At 48.5% G+C, this 12,797-nt stretch overlaps 1 protein-coding gene across 4 annotated transcripts; it reads right to left on the bottom strand.

Moving 5' to 3' along the window:
* Nucleotides 1-4,458: 4,458 nt before the first annotated feature.
* On the bottom strand, nt 4,459-11,960 carry TAC3 (tachykinin precursor 3). Of its 4 annotated transcripts, none has more exons than XM_029954910.1 (7): nt 11,774-11,960; nt 11,061-11,179; nt 8,298-8,406; nt 8,080-8,148; nt 7,550-7,603; nt 7,099-7,173; nt 4,459-4,746 (listed from the first exon to the last, which is right to left on the bottom strand). In XM_029954910.1, exons 2-6 carry the CDS (start codon nt 11,172-11,174, stop codon nt 7,100-7,102), a joined length of 420 nt encoding a protein of 139 aa, XP_029810770.1. In that variant the 5' UTR covers nt 11,175-11,179; nt 11,774-11,960; the 3' UTR covers nt 4,459-4,746; nt 7,099. The 4 variants fall into 4 exon arrangements, with proteins under 4 accessions (XP_029810770.1, XP_029810771.1, XP_029810773.1 ...); XM_029954911.1 differs by having other exon boundaries at nt 8,298-8,403; XM_029954913.1 differs by having other exon boundaries at nt 8,080-8,109; nt 8,298-8,403; nt 11,774-11,959.
* Between the last annotated feature and the right edge of the window lie 837 nt (nt 11,961-12,797).

Genomic DNA, 12,797 nt, shown 5'->3' with positions numbered 1-12,797 from the left:
CGCCGAGACTCCGCCCGCCCTCAGCAACCGGCCGGGCCCAGCAAGCCTGGGGACCCCTCCCCTGGCCTCACCTCCCACCCCCGCGCGACCCTGGGACAGCCGGCCGGGTCGCCGCGCTAGCAGCTGCGGGGAAGTTTCCAACCCTTCAATCCTGGCTTTTCTGAAATTTTCTAATCTACCAGGTAGAGGATCATTCCCTCCTCACCCTGGGACCTGGATAAGTGAAAAACCCTATCCCGACTCAACTCTCATCCTCTACCCTGACCTAGTCCCAGAAGGTTCTCAAAACTTCGACTATTGTAGTTTTGCAAAAATAGGGGGGAAAGGTAAGATTATTTGATTAAGTTATGTCCTCGCTAGGCTGTGAGCTAGCTCACTAGGCTGAGAGCTTTCTGAAGGCAGGGATCTGTCGTTCTTAATAACGACTTAACGCAGTGCTTACCACGCACTTCTTGGTCCTTACGACTGGTGCTTAATAAAGTCTGAGTGAATGAACTTGGGGGTTGGGCCCGTGGTACACCCCGCTCTGAAACTTCGAGGATGCGCCTCCTCCCACGTAGTTCCCAAAGGAAGGAATTCGCAGGATACCACTCCAATGTGTCTTTTGTGCCCGAATGTGGCTTTTTGGTGTAAGGATTACTTTAGGCTGATTATTTTTAAGAAACAGCAGGCAGAGGAGAAGCTCTGAAGTAGAATAGAAATACATTTATAAGGAAAGTCTCCATTTGTAAGGGTGTCTCCCTCTCTCTACCAGAAAGAGAAAATAACTAAATCTTCAGAAACTCTTATCAATGGAGAAGCCGGGGACTTAAATCTGCCTAGCATCCATACCCTTATTTACCGTGCTTGGCTTGAAAACCCTCCATAACTGTCCCTCTACCCCCAATATACTCTTTGCTTTAGTTGGAGATGATATTTAAGGTGATGGCTTAGGCCATTTTAGGGAGTGACTCTGTTTTCCTGGACATCTCCCATGTATACAGGAGGTATACTGTTGAGGTTACTCAACTTCTGTTTGTTTTTTTCCTGTTAACCAGTCTTTGATGATAGGGTGATCTCAGCTGAGAACTTGGAAGGGTTGAGGGAAATTTATTTTTCCTCCCTTTTATCGCCAGCTGTTTCTAGAGCTCAGTTGTGCTGCTTCTCCCCACCCTCCTCCCTTAGCACAGCAGTTACCCTCCAAATCCTCTCCTCAGATGCCCCTGCCCAAGAATTGTCATCAAACCAAAACTCCATGCCCTGTCGGCGCCCCACCATCATCATTACCACCAAAGACATTAGCGGTCATGGTCATCCCATTCTCCCCCCTCATACATAGGAACCCCTCAGGCTCTGGGACCCTTCTGTTTCAGCCTCTCCCATCACATTCTGTCCACTGCTAGATGACAGAAGGCGGCCAGCCACAACCCCCCAGGGCAGGCATATGGTTGAGTTCAGTCATTCCTCCATGGGTGAATGGGAAGAAGAGGATGTGGTGGATGTTGTCAACTGATCTAAGACAGTTTGGCTATTCAGCAACCATCAGTTGTCTTGATTGTGTGTCCCCTGTTCCACAACATTACTAACTGGTGTTAGATTATACTGAAAGCAAGTATTGTACCAAATGATGCCAATCATGTAATATTTATTACCAAGGAAACCGTCTTATGACCCTCTTGTAGTTTAGGGGGAGGGCAATCCCACTCTCTGTCTCATGAAAGGGTCACTTAGAACCTGGTCCACGTTCCAGTGGCAGGCCCCCCCCACAGCTGGACGAGGTGACCGAGTGTGCCCTTAAAGTGGAGCCTCACGCAACTGATAGACTCCAAACCTCCAGCATGACTCTGAGACATTAGGCTGCAAGAGTTTTGGACCTCTCTTCAAGCTTTCTAACCAAATACCTTAACTATCTCTGGGCAAGTATTGATCCCAGTAAATGCTAAGAGAAGATGGAGAGATTAAAGGTGGAGGTTAAAGCTTATACTATTTATACTTGTGATACTGTGATTTATAATATATGTATATTTGGATATTTGGTCTTCATCCCCATTTCTGGCAAAGAGCTCCTAAAACCATTGGAATTTCCTAAGTGATGAATATCACAAAAGTGTCTTTTTTTGATGTTAATGAGCGGCTTTGGCACAGCGCCTAAGGATTGGGGGTGGAGGTTGCATCAGTTGCCAATGGCCAATGATTTACTCAATCATACCTATGTAATAAAGCCTCCATAAGAACCCAAAAAGATGGCGTTCAGAGAGTTTTCTGGGTTGATGAACACATGCAGGATCCGGGAGAGGAGAGTGGTTCACTCAGAGAGAATGCGGGAGCTCTGTGCCCCTTTGCCCATGCCTTGCCCTATTCATTTCTTTCATTTGGTTGTTCTGTAGTTATGTCCTTTTATAATAAACTGGTGATTTAGTAAATAAACGGGCCTCCTGAGTTTTGTGAGTCACTCTAGTAAATTAATCAAACCTCAGGAGAGAATCATGAGAACTCCAGTCTGTAGGTCAGAACACAGGTAATAACCTGGACATGAGATAGCATCTTAAGTGAGGGGCAGTCTCATAGGACAAAGCTCTTAATCTGTGGAATCTGATATTATCTCTGGGTAGACAGTGTCAGAGTATTGAGAGTATTGCTTGTTAGTGTGGTGAAACCACCCCTCCACACACGTTGAGATTAGTCCAGAACCTTTAAGATTTAAGTCTTTTTAAAGTAAATCACCATGCAGTCCCATAACACACACACACACACACACAGTGAAGAAGGGTCAGAAATTTAGTCAAGGTTTTATTGGCCAGTTCTGCTTAGCACCAACCTCTTTACAACAGGAAGAGAAGGGCCAGTATTCCTTCAAATGTTCTCCAAGTAAAAAACAGGAATCTGACTTAAAACTTGGCTTCATTTTTCCTGGAATTGCAAGGACTGCAATTTTTGTCAGCCCCACCAGAGAGCAACCTTTCTGCATTTATGCTCCTACTTGGCAAAGCATTTGTGTCATCTCGGCACACATGCCCAGCTCCCAAGTCTGAGCAGAAACAACTCTTGAAGCTTTCATAACCCAAATAAATTCCTCAGACTCTGCAAAAGTTACTGCACTTTAAAACCCTCTAGATAGATTATTTTGAAAAGCCAACATGATGACTCACTGAAGAAAGGCTTGAGGCTCTGGGGTAAGAACATTCTTTGACCTTTAGTAATAAACCTGACCTAAGGGATACTGAGTTGAGCTTTCTCTCCTCTCTCATCCCCACTGTCCCTCTGTGGGTCCAAAGTCGCCCCATTCAGGGGCAAGAGAGAACTTCCACTGGGGTGAAGGAACTGTAGGAAGTGACCTCTGGCTCCATGGCCCTGTCTCTACACAGCCTTGGAAGAATGGAGTGTTGATATTGTATCAGGGCAGTTCAGGGACACGGCCAGGCCCTGCACTGGGCTAAAATATGGAGCCTGAGGATCTCCAGGCTGTTCCCTTAGGGTACAGAACACCCCCTTGGGATCACTGGGCCATGATAGTTGGCACATCAGGTAAATAAAAGACACTCACACGCCTCACTTCAGTCCTTACATATTCTGCGGACTGCTAGACCAGTGCTACAGGGGCTGATCTGAGTTGCAATGTAGAGGAGTCTGAAACAGATGTTTTCCCTTTATAATAACTGAAATGACCAGCTGATACTGAAGATATTGCTCCCTTCTTTCTCAGCCTCTGTAGTAACTTCCCCATCCACACCCCACCCTGGCAAGACCAAGTGTTGTTTGCTTGTCCACCACCCCGCTATAGTGTAAACAATGTGTCTAAGTCACCATTACACCCATGCTCAACATTTGGAGACAGAAAAATGGTACAGTTCAATAGATTCATCCTCCTCTGTGCCTGGGTCCTTGCATAACCTTGACCTCCCTGCACTTCTCTCAGTAGAGTCAGATTCAGGGACTGATGTCTCCTCGGCTCATCCTAGAAATACAGACAAAGCCATTCAGCATATAGTTTTCCTTTATCTGAAGCTAGTCTGTGAAAGTCTTTGAGTGCTAGAAATCATCTTCCAAATTCATTCATTTATTTATTAAATGTTTATTTTTGAGAGAGAGAGAGTAAGTAGGGGAGAGGCAGACAGGGGGTGGGGAGACAGAGGATCCAAAGCAGGCTCTGTGCTGACAGCAGTGAGCCCGATGCATGGCTGGAACTCATGAACCACGAGATCATGACCTGAGCTAAAGTCAGAGGCTCAACCAACTGAGCCACCCAGGCACCCTTCATTTATTTTTTAATTACTAACTAAAGCTTACAGTACTAATTATATGAAGCACTGCTTAAGGCACTGTTGGGAAAATGGATATGTGTACAAAATAAAGATGCTTCCATTTATATATGATACATGTATGTGTGCGTACACATATGTTTATGTGTGTATTATGTACCTCGGAGAGTCAAGGAAGAGAAAAACTCACCTAGCAACCAAATAAATACATCACTCTAGGTCATATGTGAATATCCTTTATTGTTGAGGAGTGGAAAGAGATGTCATGTTTTTAAGTGTAGACACTAACCTTATCCAAGGGGATCTATAGTCGATGCCCACTGGGACTGAGGATGCTCACTCTGCATTTCTCCATTAGGGGAGAGGGGGAGAGAGATGGGGAAGGATTCACAGCACAGCAGTGTTACAAGGCTGGGGAAAAGAAAGGGAACCAGAGCACATGCAGCTGGGGGTTGGGAGAGGGGACAGGTGTCTCTATGATGCAGCCCATGAGTCCAGAAGTGGAGTGCTGAGGAGTGAAAAAAATGAAATCACATCTTCTGTCCTGTAAAACTCCCACCGACCACAGGCTGGGGAAGCTGGGGTGTGTGTAAGGGAGGAAAAGAGAACAGAAGGCTCAGCCCTCAGCTATCCCTGCAGCCCCTGAACTGGAGGACTGAACTCTTCCAGCCACAGGAGCTTGCTCCTTCCCAGCTGCAAGTTTACCACGCTACTTATTTTTTTTCTTTTTTAAGAGAGGGAGAGGGGCAAAGGGAGAGAGAGAATCTTTTTTTTTTTTTAATTGGTGTTCAGAATGTTTCTTTTTTTTTCCATAATATTTTATTGTCAAATTGTTTTCCATACAACACCCAGTGCTCTTCCCCATAAGTGCCCTCCACCCTCACCACCACCTCTTTTCCCCCCTCCCCCTTCCCCTTCAACCCTCAGTTCATCTTCAGCATTCAACAGTCTCTCAGGTTTTGCATCCCTCTGGGAGAGAGAGAATCTTAAGCAGGCTCCATGCTCAGCGTATCATCCTGGCATCCCCGTAAGCCAGGGGTACACATCACCCCATTCAACGAGCCTGGGTGCTAACGCTTCCCCAGGCTGCCCCAGTCCCTCCTCCTCTTTCCAGAAACCTCCCAGAGGAAGAAGAGGCCCAGGGATCACTTCCTTTGTTAGCAGTTTCACATGAATGAAATCAGCTGACACAATGATCTGTGTTGATCCATCTCATCTAATCTCCTTTAAATGCCAGCCCCCAGGGACTTTATGTGCTATTCTTTCTGGCACCTAACAGGTTGAGAATGCTCCATCAGTGGTGACATTATGAAGGCTGTAATTATGCGACTGGTCCCTCTGAAAGAGCCTAGATTCACCAGCAAGCATTAAAAGTAGATTTCCACAATGCACTTGTTTCCACCATTTGTATAAAATACTATGGCAAAATTGCACTCTAATTATCTTTATGGCCAATGCATAACGCTGAGGGAGACTATGTCATCCAGATATAGCTGCCCGTATAATTATCTGGCGGTCGGCAGGACTGAAATAACCATCTAATGAGAGCAAAATGATACGGTAAGTACCATGTAATCAGCGAGTTACGGTTATTACGGCTCTTTGTGCCCTCTCACCCAACGCTGAATGGGGGGCTAGACCTAGTCCCCGGGCCCATGGAGCCACGCACAGGCAGTTTCTTCCAGAGCCATCGAGAGCTCTTGCTCCTCTGGTCTCCCCTGAGACCAAGGACTGTGGATAGCAGGGCCACAGGGAGAGGGGCAGGAGTCTTTCTGTGATCACAGAGGCTTCCCAATTCCTCTCTTTTTCTCCCCCCATACCTTCTTTCTTCAGAATGCAAAGAAACCCGCCAGCTGGGCCGGTATTGCTGTGTGAGGGGAAGATGGGATTGAGACAGTAGCTTCTGTGTGTTGACTAGACACCTCCCTAGGGGACTCATTCTTGAATACCAAGCGAGAGATCTATCAGCCCACTCAAGCCCAGGGTCCAGCCCCATCAGCTCTAGGCAGACAGAGCAGAGCCAGCCAGGGGAGGACACTGGGACATTACCCGTACCTCTCAGACAACAGTAATCATAACAAAGCCAACACACAGCGCTAGGCACCATGTGCCATGTACTGTTCTGAAGACTTTACCTATGTTCGATCCTCAAAACCACAACCCTGCAAAATAATATCACTCCCACTTTTCAGATGAGGAAACTGAGGCACAGAAGGGTTATATAACTTGGCCAAGGGGATAGAGCCGGTGAGCTGCATATCCAGGATTCAAACTCAGGCTATGCTCTTATCCATTTTGCTACACAAAGCAACCAAGCTAGTTACACCCTGTTAAATTTCAAAGTTCCTTGCATTTCTTCCTAAATCACCCTTGGGAAGAACGACACCCCGGACCCAGTCACTGGAGATTCTACACGAGGTGAAAGGTTTTAGCCTGCCTAGGAAGTAGAATACTTTACATATGAATTGGATGTTGTGCCTGTAATTATCATATGATAGTCTCTTCATCTTATACATAAATAATGAGAGAATGGAGTCCAAACAACAGAAGTTACCCATCAGAGAAGCCACAGGGGAAGCCCCTCTCTCCCCATTCCCCACCACTAATGCCTGCTCATGAGTCAGCCAGGGTCCATGATACAGGGGAAAGAGAATGAAAGAGGGGTGTGTGCATGTGAGTGTGCATGTTCTTGCAGACATAAGTGATGGCGTGTTTGACCAACGGTGTGCTGGGCACTGGCAGTATATTTTAGGGCAGATATATGAGTATTAATGCATCAGAGAAAATGCCCCTCAGGCGACACCATCCCCCACCCCCCCACCCCCATAGTCCCCTCTCCTCCCTAACCAAAAATTCTTACCTCATTCCACATTGGGGGGATACTTGAGGGTGCCAAAGCTGGGGACGTTCTCTTGGTTTACATCAATAGAAGTGTCTGGGGTAAAGTAAACAGTGTAGTTAGGAGAGATGTTTCTGAATGTGACCTTCACCCTGACCCAACAGTGAAGGGCTAGGCATGAAAGGCAGCATTGGAAAACAGAGTCGGGAACAAGAAGCACATTGTGTTTGGGAGATGGGGAGGAAGCAGAGCCCCCCAACTCCTTCCCAGCTGCAGCAGCACTGTATTATAAAAGTCTCCCCATTGTGCTCCTAGGGAGAGCTGGACTATGGATCCAACCTGGTTGGACAGAAGGGCCAAAGAACACTCAGCTAAGAAAAGTTTTGTCTTTCCCTCTGGTGATAAATATGAGGCACTCGACTTCTGCCATATCTTTGCTAGTACCTCCCACTGTACTTCCACACACTCCTACCTGGCTGGCTGTTCCTCTTGCCCATAAGTCCCACAAAGAAGTCGTGCATGTCACCTGTAGAAAAAGGACCAACATCTCCAACAGTGATCATGGGCAGTGGGGGTGGGGGGCGATGTGTCAAGACTTCTGAAGTCAGGTTTCTGGTCTTTGGTTCTTTATCATGCCACAGCTTGTCCCCCAAGTGAGCATACTATCCCCTATGCTCACCCTCTCTGCCTGCCTCTCCCTCCTCCACATTTCAAGGATTCTCTGCCCCCACAGGTGCCTGGCTTAGAATCTTCACAGCCACCAAGAGATCCTCTTGGTTCCCAAAGACCCGCTGATGGAGGGAGAGTCCACGACACTCTACACCTGTTTCTTCCTGATTCCCAGTGACCTCTCACATCCAGGAAAGGCTGGCTGAGCTGTTGCAGCTGGCATATTGTTTGTGCCAGCTGAGACAGGGCCAGCCAGAACAGCCACTGGGCCCCATGCCCATGGAACTCTAGCAAGCGGTCAGCAGAGACGGGGAGGGAGAAGAGGATACTCACGTTTCTGGGGAAGTGGCGATTCCTTAGGATCTATGAAAGCAAGAACAATGTGTAACTGGGGAATGGAATCTGGAAAGTGACAGAGGGGATCCAGATCACAACCCTCAATTATTCACTGAGCCATCTCCAGTCTCCATTCCACCTGAAGGCTCCTCCCAAGCCTATTTCATGGTCAGAATCTTGCCCCCCACCACCCTCTCCCCAGGGCTGCTTCCTACCCATGCTAGCCTTGCTCAGCATTTTCAGCAATCCACCCAGAGAGACTGAGCGGCTGTCATAGAGTTTCCGGAGCAATGAAGGGGGCAGCTGGTAGAGGTCCAAGTCCTTCTAAGGGAAAGAAACAAAGAGGGTTGAGGCAGGAGGCTCACACCTAATCCACTCACCCCTCCCCACAAAGAATGGCCTCTTCTTGAGGCCATCACAGCTAAACCTGACATTTTGTTGCTTTCAGGATTTCCTCTGGTTTACACAGGAAGAGAAGTGGTCTCTCAAACTGTGGTCCACAGAACAGCAGCATCACTGCTGTAGGCTTGTTAGAAATACATAATCTCAATCTCAGTCCTAACTGACCTACTAAAACAATCTGCATTTTAACTAGGCCCCCAGGCAATTCATATACCTAGCAAGTTTTGAGAAGCTCTGTAAAGGGAGCACAGTGGGCATCCCAGTAGGCAGACCAACAGTCCTGGTTTGTCCAGGACTGATAGCTTCCCTGGGATGTGGGGCTTTCAGGGCTTAAACTGGTGGTCCTGGGAAAACTGGGACAGTTGGCAACTCTGTCTCCCAAGCTCAAAGAAGACTGTCCCTTAAGACTCTCTCCCAGCTCCTGCTGCCTCTCAATGGCCCTTGGTTCCATTCTCCTTGGCACGTCAGGAACTAGTTTGCCCAAGGACGCGGTTGCCTCACTACAGGAGTGAGCCATGATTACCACCACTCCCAAGAAAGGCCCAATGGACAGAGCAAGTGTCCTCTGTACGCCATGATTGAGTCAGAGACAGGACTTGAGATGGGTGTCGGTAGGCAGCTGGGGCACATCTGCAATCCTGAAATTCCCCTACTCTGCAGCATGTCCATGAATGTCTCTCTGCCTCTGGTTCCCACCACCTCTCACTCTCTGTTCTTCTCCATAGATTTCTGCCTCTGGTTGTCTCTCTCTCTCCTTTCTACACTGAATTTAGATTGTCTGGAAAACCGTGTGTTCAGAATGACACCTCTTCTCCTCTTCAACTGAACCCCATCCTGGACCTGCTGCCAGGAAGGGGTTCTCCACTGTCTTGATGATATTTTTTTTAGCAACCTGGTGGGGACACACCACACAGCAGCTAGTTGCAGGTGGAGAGAGACAAGGCAAGGATCATGTTTGGAGATTCTCACCTTGTATCTTAGCGGTCTCTCTCTCTCCAGAGCCCAGGTGTCCCTGGGCTCCCAAGCACATACACAGCACATTAACACAAGTTGCACCTGCATATACCAACCAGCTGCCCAGGCACACATATATCCTACCCTCATCTCACCCCAATTTCCCTCATCCTCACAGAACTTCAGGGAAAAGGGGGGTTGTGGGATGGCAACCTCTCTCTTTCATTGACCACCCGGCCCAAGGTCTTTTTTTTGTTTTTTAAAGCAAACTGACTCCTTTCTTTTTTCCTTAAATTATTTTTAACATTTATTTATTTTTTGAGAGAGAAAGACACACAGAGTGTGAGCAGGGTAGGGTCAGAGGGAGAGGGAGACACAGAATCAGAAGCAGACGGTAGGCTCTGAGCTGGCAGCACAGAGCCTGATGCGGGGCTTGAACCCACAAACTGTGAGATCATGACCTGAGCCAAAGTCAGCTGCTTAACCTACTGAGCCACCCAGGTGCCCCTGGCCCAAGGTCTTGAAGCAAGCTTGCCTTAGAGAAACATAGTCAGATATTCTGACCATCCCCAGCTGAAACTTTGAGCTCTGAACCTACTTTCCAGCCCATATTTGGCACTCCTTGTGTATTTTTTATATTTTTGAACTGGTTCTGGTCTTTTCGATCTGGTGCAACTGCCACCATCTGCAAGGCTGCCAAACTATCGTGCCCTGGGACTCGTATGGATGAAGGCTGGTTTCTCTCTTTGCCCTGTGCATGACATCCTAGGCAGCCACTTTTCCCAAATTGTTCAAATATTCTGCCCACCTGCTATAATGAGATGCTAAACAGATCTGAGCTGGAGAGGCAGTTAGACTTCACACACTGAATTTGTAATGAGTTCCACCTATAATCATCTTAAAAGCATGTGTACCAATGTAATTGCTGCCATTTCAAAACCTTGAAAAGACTTGCTTCCTGCTCTCCCCCTGTCCCCCTTCCCTGACAACTCCTGTTCTTTTTCTTAGAGAAACTTTGGAAATCGAGACCTGGACTGTTTCGTGGGGGATTTTACCCTCTATCCTGACTAAGCAGAGGCTAGAGCAGGGCGAGAGAAAGGAAAGAAGGGGTTAGGACTTACAAATACCTGAGGTTACTGGGAGTGGATGAGCAGAATGTACAGGAATTTATTTGAATTTTGAAGATAAAGTAATATATATAACTGATAGGTAAAATAGCATATAAATGACCATTGGGGAGAGAAATTCCGAGTATATTTCATACCATCTAGGGAATGGAAAGGATCTGCACCCTACAGAAGGACAGAAACTGAGCTGGACCACCCTAGCTTATCCCTCAGAGTATCCAATCCCCAAGTCACCAGTCAATCAACCAAGGAAACAACATATTCGTAAGGCACTTGTTAATACAGGGCTATCAAAGACACGCCAAGGGACAGAGACACTTAGAGACATACCTAGAGACAGTGAGAACATGATACCACCAGAGAGGCAGGGAAACGCACCCTCTGATGGATGACCCAGGTAACTCCCACCCCACCTTCCTCTCAACAGCTGTGGAACAGGCAGAGCGCCTGCCCAGTACTCTGCCAGGGTGGGCACAGCTAGAAGGGGCGTCTTACCTTGTCGTGGCCCCCACCGGGCACCACCTGCTCCTGTGAGTCCTCACAGACAGCCCCAAAACTGTAAGCCAGGCTAACAGCCAGAATGGCTGCAAACAGCAGGGCGCTCCGCATGGTGCCTAGGAGGGCAGAGGGACAGGACAGGAGGGCAGGGAGCATACAACATGGGTGCAAATGCAAGAGACATTATGTGACTGGCAGCCTGGCTTGACCCTGCTTCCCCAGCCGCCAACTTCTCCATCCAAGCCTTGGTCTGGGGAGAGTATCTCTGAGCAGGGGAGGGGGCATCCCTTGGGCTCAATTTCCCTGTTCCCCCACCACACATCTCCCCAGGCTGAGCACTTGGCAATGAGCAATGTTGCAATAGTGCCAGACGCTAGTCTTCCAAGGAAGGTGATAGATCCGTAGGACATGCACCAGTCCATCTTCTTAGTCAGCTTGTGGAGCGATCCTGGATTCTATTTTCCAGCACTAGGTAACCCAAGACTCGGGCAAAAACTTTCTAGTATAGGAAGAATCAGTCTAAACCCACAGGCTCCAAACATTGTGGTTTTTAAACCCTATCCGTGCTTTCTGCTCACCTTCCCAATACCCTGCTCCCAGATCAAAAGCTGCCACCTTGATTCCCTCCGGTCCTTTATTCCCTCCTAACTCTGGCCTCTGTCCTTTGGTGCCAGCTCTAGTCCATCCAACATTCTCCCACTCGTGCCTACCTGTGGAACAGCTTTGAGCCTAGGGCAGATGGTCTAGCAGGATCAGGGAGCTGGTCGGAGACAGCAGTGCCCACTCCCCACACGCTGGTGGTGCTGGTGGTGCTGCTGCTGCCGCAGCTGCCTCCCTCCGTGCAGAGAGAGGGGAGTGGAGGGGATCTGAGGATGTGGCAGGAACACGGCCCAGCTCCCTGATAAAGGCTCTGGGAGGGTCTGGGGGAGCCGGAGGAGGGGCTGTGAATCACCAATCCCAGGGTGGCTGCAGGGGAGGGGGGAGGCTGGTGGAGAAAAAGGAGGATATAGGCTGCAGCCACACACACACACACACACACACACACACACACACACACACACACACACACACCACAAACCCTGCAGTGAGCTGGAGTTATCCAGCAGCCCACTTTCCAACAGCCCCTGAGCTGGCCACACTAAAGAATGATGTTGTATATGCTTTCTCCCAAAATTTCCATGCGGGATCTATCTCAATAGGTATGGTCCTTGAGTCTCTTTCCACTCGTTGTTCACCCACCAGCTCCTTGCCCTTTAAACCTTAAGACTCAATTGCCAGGCCAGAAAAAATTCAAGCAGGTGCTTCTCTGGCCCTCCTACACCACCAGGACAACTAGCCTCAGGCCCCTGAGCTTTGGTTGGTGAGTCTGGCATCCCTTCCCTTTCTCACATCTCCCTCTGTCCCTCTCCTGGATGCAGCTGATGTATCACTTTGGTCCTCAGACCAAGTGAGGGTCAGGACTTCTCCCCTGCTACAGGTGGCTGCAGGGGAGGGGGGAGGCTGGTGGAGAAAAAGAAGGCTGCTACTTAATGCAGAAACTTCCCCTGTCTGCCTCCCTCCACCGCTTCAGTGTGAATGCCTCTCCCCACACCACTCCCTCTTGACCCTTGAATCAGCCTGATTTAGTTGCATTCTTCCAGAGTTCTAACTTCTATTACCTTCTGCTATAATCTCGGAAAGGAAGAACAGAACACTGTGGCCAGGCTGCCCTCCAGCCCTTGCCGGGCCTGACCC

The sequence above is a fragment of the Suricata suricatta genome, chromosome 10 (genome assembly GCF_006229205.1).
Source record: "Suricata suricatta isolate VVHF042 chromosome 10, meerkat_22Aug2017_6uvM2_HiC, whole genome shotgun sequence".
Taxonomy (NCBI): Eukaryota; Metazoa; Chordata; class Mammalia; order Carnivora; family Herpestidae; genus Suricata; species Suricata suricatta.
The sequence above is the reverse complement of the archived record's forward strand: the minus strand, read 5'-3'. Positions and strand labels throughout refer to the sequence as shown.

Coding starts and splice junctions, on each gene's coding strand:
- TAC3 (XM_029954910.1), bottom strand. CDS start 11,174: ATGCGGAGCGCCCTGCTGTTTGCAGCCATTCTGGCTGTTAGCCTGGCT. Junction 8,407..11,060: donor CCGGTGGGGGCCACGACAAG/GTAAGACGCCCC, acceptor TCTTTCCCTTAG/AAGGACTTGGACCTCTACCA. Junction 7,604..8,079: donor ATCGCCACTTCCCCAGAAAC/GTGAGTATCCTC, acceptor CTTTTTCTACAG/GTGACATGCACGACTTCTTT.